Source organism: Diadema antillarum, unplaced genomic scaffold (assembly GCF_040938485.1).
Source record: "Diadema antillarum isolate AM-2024a unplaced genomic scaffold, OU_Dant_1.0 seq00000932_RagTag, whole genome shotgun sequence".
Classification (NCBI taxonomy): Eukaryota; Metazoa; Echinodermata; class Echinoidea; order Diadematoida; family Diadematidae; genus Diadema; species Diadema antillarum.
In genome coordinates this window covers 1444926-1459114 of record NW_027271783.1, presented here as the reverse complement: position 1 = coordinate 1459114, position 14189 = coordinate 1444926, and the positions used below count along the sequence as shown (strand labels likewise).

General features: G+C 38.6%; 1 protein-coding gene across 1 annotated transcript in view; it reads left to right on the top strand.

Annotated features, from left to right (window-relative positions):
* LOC139741535 (zinc finger protein GLIS3-like) overlaps positions 1–14189 on the top strand; it is a 146106-nt gene that overhangs the window by 98602 nt on the left and 33315 nt on the right. The window contains exons 4-7 of the mRNA XM_071652113.1: positions 452–562; positions 2797–2965; positions 4116–4260; positions 5668–5824. Coding sequence (XP_071508214.1) covers positions 452–562; positions 2797–2965; positions 4116–4260; positions 5668–5824 — 582 coding nt within the window. The remainder of the gene's footprint in view (positions 1–451; positions 563–2796; positions 2966–4115; positions 4261–5667; positions 5825–14189) is intronic.

Below are 14189 nucleotides of genomic sequence, written 5' to 3'. Positions count from 1 at the left end.
TCACTAGTAGTTTTTGGGTGACTTTTCTACATCATGTTAAAGTGTACTGGATGGCCTGCTTCTACAGTTACCAAAGAAGGGTGGAGAGATGGTCGAAAACATTAAAAAAAAGAGTCTAAAACTTTTGTTCTATTTCCTTCCATCACTTGCATTTTTTTTGTGTGTGTGGTTTGGCATACTTCATATCTGTTCCAAAGATCACAAGATACCTTTATGGCATTTTTCATTCGCTCATGGGGTAGGTAACAGCTCGATCTATTCCCTCTGCTCCGTGGCTGTCAACGTCCATTTCAGCCACCAGCCAATGATCAACTTCTTATCAAATTCTGCCACTGGGATGGAGTGTTGTGGTAATCCATACACTGCAGATTGATGCCTTCAAATGATGACTTTTTGTTTTTATCGTTGGTTGCTTTAACTTACTGGCCCTCTCGTGTTGTTCTTTCTGCAGAAACCCTATGCCTGTCAAATACCAGGGTGCACCAAGCGGTACACGGACCCCAGCTCGCTGAGGAAGCACGTCAAAGCACATGCAGCCAAAGAGCAGCAGGCAAGAAAAAAGGTGAGTGTCTTTAATAACTGCATCTCGAAACCTGACGTGATCCCCATGTTTGAACTGGCTCTAATAAGAAAAAGAATAATCGATCAGACAAAAAATTAAAAGGTGGAACAAATTTGCAAGAAGATTAGAGGGTTTATGGAATTAAGGTTCATGAAACACTGATGGTGATGATTACATAATTCTTTCTACTTAGATGAAGTGATAATGCTATTATCTAACCAATCTCTCGTTGACTTGCATGCATATCTTCAGTAGCTGTCCTTTGTTTAAATTAATGAAAGAAAACATACATATCTTTTGCACAAATTATTGAAGAATGATAATAACACTAATGACATTTAAGGAAATTGTACTTGCTAATTTTAAGGGAATTGAAGTTTGCTAGATGATTTGAATAACCAAACAATGATTCTTATACAATGGTAACAAGCCTCACTTTCATTTACATTTACAGCAAATATCTTCCATGTAACAAATGTCTAACTGTCAAGTTTTTACAAGAATGTCCCTTTGAGTACCAACCATTCCTTCATCAAAGGTGACATTGTATTTTCTAGACAGAGCTAAACAATGATGTGATCCGAAGTGTTGACCTACTTACCTATGAAACAGGAAGAAAATGGAGAGCTGCAAGAGAGTTATCAGATAATCTTTTAAGTCATTTATTAGGTGATTCAATTCATGTACTGCATCCAACTAAACAAGCCCAACAGTAATGTTTGGAATGGCTAATTCAGAGACTTATCCAAAAATAAGATACATCTATCTAAAAGAAGTGAAAGGTCAAATGTGGAACATTACATTTTTGTTGAATTCAAATGGACCAAGGAATTGAAAGAAGTGATTTTGCAAACTTGTTATGAGCAGGGATATCTCCAAGGTAAAGGTTGGAAGAAGCGAATTCATTTCAGCCAAGTTGGCAATTCACTTAAATTGTTATCAATTTGTCTGAAGATGAGGGACAATTTTGAATCTTACTAATAAAAATACAATTGATGACACCTCGCTACCACTAATACCAGCAGTCGTCTGACATTCGCAGCATGGAGCTGGAAGAACAGCAGAGGTAATGCTGCTTGTTTACCATGCTGAAGGAATTCACTGTTGAAGATAACCTTTGACCCCGGGGTTAGATTGCACAATGGCTCACATGTTGATAGACTGTGGTGGGCCTATGAGGGGCAGGGCTGCTCATCTTTAACCCCTCTCTTACTGGAAGCAAGAAGGTCTAGTTCACAGTCTCCAGGGAATGCCGGGTTCTAGTAGTGGATGGGTTAATCCATCCATCCTCCAGAGCTTCCACTGGGAATCTAGAACTTCATCTCCCTCAAAAAGGAAGATCCCTATTTCGATAATAGATACCATTTCCAAGAAGATGACTCCGTGACATTTTAGCTACCACTGTGGTTCTTCCGCCATTGTGCATCCCACAGCAGGTGGAGATTATGTATTGTTCATGCTTCTGTCTAGTTTCCATATATAGCTTTTGCTTAATGCATTTAATGAATATCCTAGATAATTTCTGAACACCTTTTCTGTGCTGGAAATTTGTCTAAAAAAAGCAAGGTCACCCGACCCATAAATTTTCACTTCAGGAGGAAATTTGATTAGGCAGAAAAGTGCTCCCCATTTGTGCTGGTAAAGTCCCAATTTGAAACAATCAAACAGACTTGGAATTTTGGAGTCATCATTTCAGCTGGTGGAAAAACCCTTCACCAAAATCATCCACTTTGTATTAACAATAATGGTTGGTAACGCATGCATATCACACATACCTGGTCCACAATCTGCAAACATGTGTGGGATATAAATGAAAGTAACCATATCTTGTGCCTATGTTCGAAAAAAGTTTAAATGCATAATTCTTTTTTTTTCACTAGTAAGTTTTTCATAGGCAAAGGTTTAAAAAAAAATCATACTTTAAAGATGGGATCTTCATGTGTGGTTTGGAGCTGAATATGCAAGTGATGTAAGTTCAGAATGGGAAGAAAACTCCAGGTTTTTGGACTGTCACTCTTCCCACTACTTTTTTGTTACCTTCTCAAGTGTTGCTTTGAAGTTAATCTTGACCCTCTCTTAGTTCAGGCAATAGATTTCAACCTTGAATGTTTATAAAACCTGATGATACCATGATACCACGTTATAAACAAGAAAATAGATAAAAACATGAAAACAAACCACCAATGCAAATTATTCCATAAATTTTCCCGTTTCAAAACTTGCCTCTCTTACAGATACGGACAAGGGAAGAATTTCTTCACGGCGATATTCTTGGGGAGTGTCTGACGATACAACCCCTGCATCCTTTAAGTCATGGCGATAGCCCGCTAGAGCTTAGTGATAGCCGGCTGGGACGGTCACCCCACTCATCTATGACTGGTACTTCATCTGACATGTATCCAGGTAAGTGGTTTCAGTATTGGAATGGCATATCCTCCCTTTCATCGTGATAGTGTTAGATGAAAGTCAGCATCATTTTATTAGAATGGAGGATAATTGCTTTTTTTTTCTCTCCCCCCCCCCCCCCCCAAAAAAAAAAGAAGTTATGAATGATTTTTAGTAGTATTGATATAGCGCTGGAATATTTCTTATATTTAGTAGTATATATTTTAGTAGTATGAATTTTAGTGGTATATATTGTAGTCATATATGAAGAGTTTGTTCGCAAAAAATGATGAGTCCATTTTTGAAGATTTTGAAGTAAGGTCTCTGTCATAAAGTACAAAATAATACCTTTCAAATGATATATTGGTCACTACATATAAAGGTAAATTTTTGAAGTTATGGTCAAAAGAAGCAAAAAATTTCTTATTATTCTCTTTATTTTTCTTGACCTTTAATCACAAATATCTCCATTTGGCAAATATGGACTTATCGGTTTTTGCAAACAATTCTCCATATATTTAATAGTAGTATATATTTTACTAGTATATATTTAGTGGTATATATTACCGCTGGAATATTTTTGTGGTAATTGGTGTCCAATGCATCTCACAAGAAGGAATCACACAACAGCTTCAAATCATGTGGGGTTCTTTAGTCCCTTTTTGGTAGATGAGTGAAGATATGAGTAGATCATATTGTAACACAGCAGGTTAGATACAAATGATACAGGACTCCATCATTTGTTCAGTTAGTGGCAAACTTTAATTTGAGGGTGGCTTAACCCAAGTTCAGGCCTCTTGTTTCTCCGCAAACCTTGTTGAAACTTCTGGAACTTTTGAGCTAAGACATGCTTCCATCCATCATGCTCCAAGTGTTTCACTGGTCCCCCAGCCACATTTTGATGACTACACACAACCCTGAACACTGTATGGTCAATGCTGCATGCTTTCACTGAAACAATAGTATGTGTGAGCCACACAATAGGGTTTTGTACCTCAGCAAAATGAAAAAGAATGTGAGAGTGTAGTCTACACCTCTCAGACCCACAAGATTAGATTCAAAACTAGACTCAAGTAAGGCACTAATGCCAATTCAAGTTGTACATCGCTTGGTTGCAGAGATTACCCTAACTGGTCTGTTACAATATGATACTTCTATCTCTGTTCAGGAATGTACTCAAGTGGACATTCAAGCAGGAGCGACACGGCAACAGGTGTGAACAGCTATAGCAACCACGCCTCACCGGTGCACAGTCTGCAGGGAAGTCCGCACAACATTGCCACCACACAGTCTCTAGAAATCCAGCAGGAGAGGTGAGAGCTTTGGGGCTGATTTGGTCTGCCAAGAATGGTAACTGGTCCAAATGAAAGATCTATATAGATAGAATATGTGACCCGCCACAAAAAAAGGCAGAACCGAGAAAATCAAGTTTGAAGTCAGATTATCAAAATCGGTCAAAACCATCGGATTTCTGTTTTTTGAATAATTTTGTAGTCTAATGTGTCATCTGTCATCTGCCAAAATTTAAAAGCTAAATGATCAAGGAATGGAAAGAAATTAGTGTTTTTCTGGGCCATGATTCTCCGACTTTCAACGGAATAGAAACATGTCTGAAGATTTGGATTTAGCACCACAGATAGACTCCATCCCTAGCAACGAGGAAGTGATCTCATTGGTCAGTGTGCGGCATCGTGGTTACTGATTGGTCGCTGATGCTAAGCTTGAATGAACATCACGGAGGTTGCTGAGAGCATACCTTCCATTTTCAAGAGGTGACCTCGTGATCATGATTGTGTCAGGAGGGAAACTTTGAAGGCGCTTTTCTTGAATCGCTGATTTCCTAAACCACTTGACATGCTCTAATAAAATCGGCGTAATCTCTGCAACTGAGCACAGAGTCGTGTTATATAGGAAATTAAAGTGGAAGAGTAAGGGAATACCCTAATGTCATGTCATTTTCAGAAAATTAACCTCCCCCGACTTTGGGATCCTCTTGTTGTAGGGGGTCACATATGCAGTCCTCAAGAGCAAAGTTTATGAAATACTGTTGGTGGTAGTATTATCATCTCTCTCAATAATGACAGGAATTATTTTTTAGATTTTACTCAACTGCATGACTGCTCAGTTTACTACCAATTACATGTTCTTGTAGTGCTGCAACTTAAAGTATTCCATTGCTCTTAAATGATCAACAAAAGATAAACAGAATAGAGCATTTGATGTATCATGATATGGTGGGATTCTGATGAGATGGTATTATGTTATGTGTGGTCGAGTACAACAGAAAATTCAAAAGTGGAGAATTGTTTGCCATGTTATGAGGTACAATGCACCCTATATCTGCTGAAGGCCCAGTGGTGGTATGCAGAATGCTGAAGGCTCTATGGAGGTCTCTGCATAATTGGGAGAAGTGGGGAGACAACCTTTACTCAAGTTTAAGTGGGGCTCCCTCTTAAGCAGTGGCTGGTATCGGTCCTTGCAAGTCACCCCACATAAAAAGCAGTGTGTGAGCAAGAGACTCTGATACAAGATATAATGGAGAACGATGAAGAAGGATGCTCTGTACTCATGTTGAAGAGAATCTCTTGAATATGAATGATGCACCTCATCCATTTCTTCCTCTATGATACAAAGTCCTCAAACTTTCTCAATGTAATGCTACTACCAGTAATAAAAGTCATGTGTTATGTCATAACCTTGTTCACCTGCAACAATCATAGGAGGAACTTCCCTGCTCATCCCGCGATGCTGACAACAAGAAGAACATTCCCGCCAGCCCTCCCGCCCCGGAGGATACCCTCCGGTTTCAGCAACATTCCTCTCAAGCCAAGGCCCCCTGCAATACACACTCCAGGTGAGGCAGTGCATCCAGATCAGGTGGAAGGAAGGAGGGGGGAGAGGGGGAGGGGAGAGGATGAGGATGTAGGGGGAGGGGAAAGGGGTAGAGGGAGGAAATGGTGGGCACACACACGGTGGTGGAAATTGGAGATTGATGTTTGAGACTGGAGTTGGGAATGCAGTTTGGAAATTGGGGGGGGGGGGAGGAGGGGAGGGGGAAGGGGTAGACAAAGGAGATGGCATGCACATTGATGCTGATGGAAATTGGAGATTGGTGTTCGAGACTGGAGCTGATAATGCTGTTGGAATTTGGTAATTGCAATTTGAGATTTTCAAATTGGAGAAAGTATACATTGGAAACAGTATTAGGTATTAGAATTTGATGATGATGTACATTGGGAACAGTGATAGAAATTGGAAATTGAAGAAAGTGCATTAAAGGTGGTGATGAAAATTGGAAATCGGAAACAGTGCATTAAAGGTGATGATGGAAATCGGAGAATGGAGACAGTGTGCATTGAAGGTAGTGATGGAGATTGGAGATGGTGTGCCACATAAATTGTAATAGATTTAGCCATTGGAAGTTGGGAATGATTTTGACAGAGCTGGTGATGATGATGATTATTACATTTGCAGAAAGGAGATTGGAGGTATTGTTGCAATGGTAATAATGTTTTTCATGTCCAATCCTGAACTTTGTAGTGAGTTGGAAAATTCGAAGTGAAAGTGAAATTTGTTTGATTTCACTGTATTACATTTATCAACTAAAAGCAGTTGGGCTGATACCTGTATGATCAGTATTTGTCCTTGTTTTAGTGTGGGCAGGGGTAATAGTATGTCAGTTTTGTGTGAAATCATCAAAGCTGTCTGGAGAGGAAACAAAAAAAAAATGTCTTTCATAATCATTATCATTAAGTCAGAGTTTGTTATGCTAAAATTGTCTAGGGTAAGGTAGAATTTAATGGTTGTGAATATCAAGCAATATCCGTGACCACAAATACCCCAGGTAGTGTCTACATGTCGTACATGTTAATTGCCACAGCTAAATGTAAAAGATGGTCATAAAATCTATCGGCTGTTAAACCTTCAGATTCTTAATTGTGATTGTGACTTTTTGCATTCAATGAAGAGGCCTAAAACTCTTCTGTTCATATTCCTTCAGACAAGTCTAACAAGAGACCAGAATACAGCGATTATAGTTTTTCTTTCTATTTCTACATTTATCTTTATGTCATTTTGCGTGTGAATTGTGACACGAAAAGTCTTGAATTTTTCCCACCTTTCTCACGAGGGATTAATCTTAAAATGATGAGAAAGAAAAAGTCAAACATGTAGACCCCTAAGAAGAGGAGATTTGGAAAGAATTGTCTTTGAAAAGAAGAAAAGAACTAAACTGAGACAAGGTAGATTCATTCTTGTAACTCACAGGCTGCATAGAATATCTGAAGGGATGTGAATCTTAGACATTTAATTCTCGTACTTCATTGGCTGACAACTTGTTCCCCATTCAGATGGCTTAAATCCCTCCTTTTTTTCGGGGGGGGGGGGGGAGGCCTGAGAATATGAAGCAATGCAGAAAACAATTGATATCACTAGCAACATGCACGTGGCAGAACAGAAAGCGGGGTCAAAGATGGGATGGGAACAAAAAAACTAGAAGAAGGGAGAATCAAAGCAAAAGACTCTTTGAAAAGAGGCTGGTTGAAGGGGCAAAATGAATCATGAACTAGCAGGAGAAAGACCAAGGTAAGTAGTGGATTGAAAGGGAGTGTGGCATGGCACACAATACCCGTTGTTGGGTGTACGTGACAGATTTCCCAGCCAGACATCAGAAATCTCTAGTGATATCTCGCCAAATCAAGCCAAACTGAACCAAATCATACTAATCAATACCAATCCATACCAATCTAGAACAATCCATGCCAATCCAAACCAATCCAAACCAAACCAAACTACCAAATCAAACTAAACCAAACCATACAAAACCAAATCAAATCAAATCAAACCAAACCAAGCCATCCTCGACCAAATCAAACCATAAAGCCCTGTACTTAACAGATTTCCCAGCTAAGCATTGGAAATCTGTTGTGTTATCACCTCTCTAAATCAAGCCAATCTGAACCAAATCATACCAATCCAAACCAAACTAAACTACCAAATCAAACTAAACCAAACCAAGCCAAACTGGACCAATCAAACCATACCAAACCATCGTAGCATGCATCTGGTACCAGCAATATCTCAGATTCACACGGGAGAAGGCCATTGTCTTGCAACAGATACATAGTAGATATTACCCTTTTTTGCTCACTCAAAGACATTGATTTTTGTGATTTTTCTTTCCTTTTTGGTACACAAGCTTAATTTTGCAATATCAAGCTGATGTGGTCATTCCCTCAGCTCATTTATCATTTATGATTGTGATCAGTATTGGGTGATACATTCTGAAGCTCTGAAACTTCAAATAACTTCTTATCTGAAGTAAACCCGAATGTGGAGTGAAATGGAGTATTAGATTAACCTTTTCTGTACCATGGACTTTGGACAGTGTACACAGCGCTGTGAGGTTTGCAGTTTTAGCTGGCACTCAGAGCATGCAAGAGTTAACCCTAATCCCCTCCCCAAAATAGTCGGTAGCTGAGTTTGTAGAATCTTTTTTAATGAGTTTTGAGAGTTGCCAGGGTCTGCGGTTAATCGTGGTACTCTGCTGCTGAACTGAATGCCACTGCTATTAATTTTTACAGGAAGACAAAGTCAGGTTATTCCAGGAAAAGAAATGTTTTATCCCCCAAATTATTTGTTTTTAAAGCTCCTAGAAGCATTAACAATCTGTGTGTGATCTGTAAATCACATCTATTTATTTTGTGCAGTGAAATGGATAAATAAAGCTGATGAGAGCAAGCCTAACTGAATTGTTATTCTGTTACACAAGAAAATGAATCCTATTTGGATTCATTGAAGCTGAGTATTAATCTTTTTGTTTGATTACTTAGAAATGACTTTTGTTAGGTGGGCATGGAGAGATGTTCTCGTGGCATTGTTTTCCATAGTAGTGCTGATTGTAACTGTTGACTACAGTGTCTACTGTTTGTCATTTTCATTAACCTAATACACCATCAAGTCACTGTCTGGGCTTCACTTATCAACACACACGCATTTCATATCCAGTCGTGATCTGACGTCAATCTGATACGTGATTTTGAGCACGTCCCTTTCCAGCTGATTAGGCAGATGACTGCCGAGTTGAATTGAGTTGAGTTTCTTTTCTCCAGACGCCCGTTCCCCTTTCTCTCTCTTTTGCTTCTTAATACCCGTATGTCACCTTTGTGCCGTATCAATGTCATCGGCCACCCTATGAAGGTTCTTTTGATGGCATTCATAGTCAAATGTGAAGTTGAAGATGCTTTCGACCCGATTATCGGTAACCCAGGTATCACCTCATTCAGCTTCTTCAGGGTCGTGCTTGCTACACCTCCTCACACCTGAGTTGGCGACACGGATTTTGAACTCCGTATCCACTTTTGGAGGGAAGCCGACTGAATAGGAGCTGAGCTGAATTGATGGGGTTGTGGCTCTTCAAGAGTTTTCTCTTTTCGGCCGTGATCCAGACGATCCCCTTGTTCGTGACTCGTGGATCCCATTCATGCAGACGAGCTTTAAAGCCGCGATTGTTGCCTCTTGATACCGGGACATAGAACACAGACGGTGGCATTATATGCGCACCACATAGTCACTTTGGAGTTAGTTGGAGAGAGAGAAGAGAGGCTGAAGAATGGGATGAGGCAAAGAATGATGAGACTGTTGTATCTGTTGTCAGTCGCAGACAATGCATCTTGTAGCGCTTGAAAACGACTTTTCAGTTATAAAACTGGATCCATCACACAGGTGTCATATCCTCAGGGTGAAACATTTCTTTTGTGTCCATGTACAGTTAGAACAGTATTTCCCTCCAAGATATTTACACTGCATATGTGATCATCTCAAAGTCAAATGTAGGTCTTCTTTTGTGTCGAATTTTTTCCTACAGTTTTTTTTTTTCTTTTTTTTTTTTTTTGCAAATCAGGGAGCAGAGATTAAAGATATAATCCACATCAAAGCTAGTTTTGCAGTGGAAAAGAAGTAGAATCAAATCCCTGATTTTTACCCTCATACAGATATGATTGATCTTCTGTAAAATCAGAAAATTTCACATGCATGAAAGTTTTGCAAATTTTGTGAGGACCTAAGATTCATGAAAGTAAAATGTATGTGAGAAGTTTTGTTTACACAATGCATTGAGTGCCTGCGGCAATTTGCGAGAGTTTCATGCCATTAATGTTTCAGGTTTTGTAGTAATATGTATATATATGTCATATGTTATTCACATTTTTGTAACATGTTCACATAAAACAGACTGCTCTGTAAGGTTTAGGAGTTTCTGATATAAAGAATTATCATTAGAGAAGGGGAGGAATGTCTTCATATAGGTTTAGATTTAGCCCCCCCCCCCAAAAAAAAAAAAAAAATGACACTAAAACCCTGACGGAATAAACCATAGTAAAGTTGCGAGAATATTTTATCATATGGGATGCAGCAGCCCTTGCTGATTCTTACATCTTTTAGGTTTAGGTGTGAGTTTTCTTCAATTTTGTCTCCCTCTGCCAATGAAATTTGTAGAGGGAGACAAAAATTTTGTGCCATATTTGTGAAAATCATAGATCAGCAGTTGCGATTTTACAAATTTCATTTGTTGAGGGAGACAAAATTGAAGAAAACTCACACCTCAACCCTCACCCCTCTGCTTAATACCTCTTGCATTCATCTTTTAGGTTCTTTCTAATGCCTTTTGACTTGTTTCTATTTTTTTTTTCTGAGCTGCTCTTGAAAAAAATATGACAATGAGAAATGACAATCCTTTTTTCTTATGATCAAATGATGGGGGAATAGGGTTCCTGTTGAAAGGTTGACTAAATATCCTGGGTCTTGTGTAAGATACCGTGGAGGGTTATCATATTACCCAAACATCCTCTTATATTGCAGTCATTCTTCGATATTTTCATTCACTCATAGAATCATTCATTCATTCATTCATTCATTCATTCAATCATTCATTCATTCATTCATTCATTCATTCAATCATTCATTCATTCATTCATTCATTCATTCATTCATTCATTCATTCATTCATTCATTCATTCATTCATTCATTCATTCAATCATTCATTCATTCATTCACACGATCATTCATTCTTTCATTCATTCATTCATACAATCATTCATTCATTCATACAATCATTCATTCATTCATTCATTCATACAATCATTCATACATACATTCATTCTTTCATACAATCAGTCACTCCTTCATTCATTCACTCCTTCATTCACTCACCCTTTTATCAAAAGTGGCAGATCCAGCCAGCACCGACTGTGAATGATTTCAATATGAGAAAAAGCATGCACATAAGACGAAAACTAAACACTGAAATTGCCAGGTCGATCCCACAAAAAAAAGAACAAACAGGAGAGATTGTAAGGATCCTGTTTTCCTAAATAGAAAGAAGGGGGTAATAAAACTTTCTGATCTAATTCAATAACACCACCAATATCTCACAAAGTGTGCAAACCAGTGTGTTATTTTATTCCTGTGCCTGAACTTCCCACTGGAAGGTATGAAACTGCTTCTGGTACAGAAGAATAGATAAAGTTGTAATTGAATAAGTTGTAGATAAGCAATTTTCTAACCCCTCCCCCTTTTTTTTTTGGGGGGGGGGGTGCAAAAATAACTTAAGGTTTTGACCTTAGAAAAATTTCTGCCATCCATCTTCTGCAGTAGTCTCTCCTGACAAGTGATAAATATCTGTTTTGAGAGCCATTGTTTGATTGTAAATAGATAGGCCCCCTTCTCCATTTTGGGGTTGAATAGGATAACTGTTCGTAAAAAGAAAATAAAACACTCACACCCTGTATGCAATAACTGATGAAGCAATGCTACACGTCAGTGTATCATTACAAGGGATTATGGATAGAATTCCAGTATTATGATGATGTGCAAAAGATACTGTGTCAGCCATAGCATATTACCAGGTGTCAACAGTTATTGTTGTGGTTTTTGAACGCAATCACTTTTGTTATTTCATGTTCAGCCTCAGATGCAAGTTATAAAGGTTATTCTAATGGTGGCTGTGTGCCCTCTGTGATGAAGTTACATTCATTATTTGGTAACAATACCTGTTCCCACTGTTCCCAAACATGTCCCTCTTGACAGTTGATTTGATCTGACAAGTTTAGCATGTATTGTTGGCTTGTAAATGTAAAATACGATGAATTTATACGTCTTAACGCTGACAAACGAAACGATGTATGGCGACATTATGGTCAGAGCATAGTTTCGAACTAGAACTCGATAACGAATCAGCATTCCATCGTGTCCATTGTGCGTCTGAACGTATGGCGACCATAGAACGGTATAACTGGGCGTGGCTTAATGGGAGCGCACACGAAAGGTGACTTTGTAACTGTCACTCAAGACCATAACAACATGCGCAGTGAGAAACTGCACATCTATACAACGTTTTTCCGGAATAATCGAAATTGGCTTCTGAACGGTCTGTCGGCTATACGATGATTCTTTATACGTCGTTTCTTTATCGAGTTTTGGTATAAATTGGCTTGTGTCTGAACAGGGGGAATATCAGCATTAACCAGAATGTCAGAGAGACAGTATTACTGAACAAATGACTTGAAAAATGAGGGCCATAGATACCACTTCCTGTTGTTGATATTGTTGACTTCTAACTTTTATCAAGTAGCTTTTTTTTAACACTAAATCATTCAATCAAGTAACTTTCCATCTTCAGAATATATTATGGTTTCTATTTCAAATTTTCTACATCCAAATGTGCCCATAATACCAAACTTTCACATGTATAGAAATTTTTTGCTTCGAATGAGGAAAGGAGGTTGTTTTTTTTTTCTGTGCCACCTGTCTTCCCACATCCTGTCCTACCTGCATTCAGTTTGGCCAACTTGTTCCGAAGTCGTACCCATCTTGCATTCTTTTTGAGTGGGTGTGCACATTTATTGAGGTCATCTTCTCTCACCCCCATCTACTTTAATTTTTTCCCTCTCTCTCTCTCGATCTATCTATCATTTATCATGGAGTTGCAGTCATCTTCCCCTTCTCTCAATCTTTGATTTTTTTTCCCGAGTTTCTACCAATGACACAGTTACTCCTGAGTCTCTGCATTACTCTGTCAAATTCTCCTTTGCGCTGTGAAATATTGTCTCTCCTTTCAGGCATTGACCTGTATCCAATGTCAATGAAATTTTAGTACTTCAACTTGTTTTATGCTGCCTTCTCTCTCTCCCGACTCCCTTTTTGTCCCCTTGCTCTAAGTATTGATATCATTGGTATGGAACTGGGCCACTTGTAGGCAAAGCACAAGAAAAAAAAAAGAAAATTGAAGGGGTGATGAAGGATTTTATCTGTGGAACAAAAATATTTGAGTTATGTGCTGCTGTAATCTGCCAGTTGTTCCTGGAACTGTAACTAGACTCTTCGAAGCAGTCAGAAGAATAACATGTAAAGTAGTGATGGCTGGTATCTCAAAACTCAAAGTTTTGTTTTGTTTTTTTTGCTATCTATAATTTTTAGCTCATCTTTTTAATTCTTTTCAAATACTCTCAAAAGGTGCAGCGTGCAGCTGAATGAACAGATTTTCCATAGATTGTGAATTTCAACGTTAAAACATTCCAGTCATCTTGCAGCATACAAATTGCAAGTACATGACACCGGGGACAAATCTCAACTGTTAAGTGATGTTGACAAATAGTCTGCCCTGCTTGCTGATTATCTTAGGTTCCTTAGCTGAGAGTAGGAGGCAGAAAACATGCGACACAAATTGTGATTACTCTGCAGTGAACATACTCATCCCAAATCTAAAACAAACAAACAAAGAAACAAAAACAGACGTCACCCCCTTCTCTGCATTTTTTTTTGCGACGTTTTGTTTCTTTTAGCACAGTTTCTTTCACAATTTCACTGAAATGTGATTTTTCTGGTGTTCAGATGTTCACTCTAAGTGTGAGTTGCCATATTGTTTGGAAGATGGTTGAGGTAAATTTTAAACGTAGAGTAGCTGAAAATCAGTTAGTCTTTATACATTGTGGGGAAGGTTGGCTAATGTGAAACTTGACATTTGGTGGCTTCAAAAGCTGGCATTTTATAATGGATACTCGACAGTCCCTGCAAAAGACAGGCGAAGTTTATCTTTAACGCGCAGTGTTCAGACATTATTTTGATTGGTTTTGTCAGACAGAAATGTGGCCTTTGTAGCATTGTAATGAGTGATCGCATGGGGGACCATCAGAGCATTAAATCTGGTCATAATATATCTCTTACCTCAAAAAATGAAACCACATC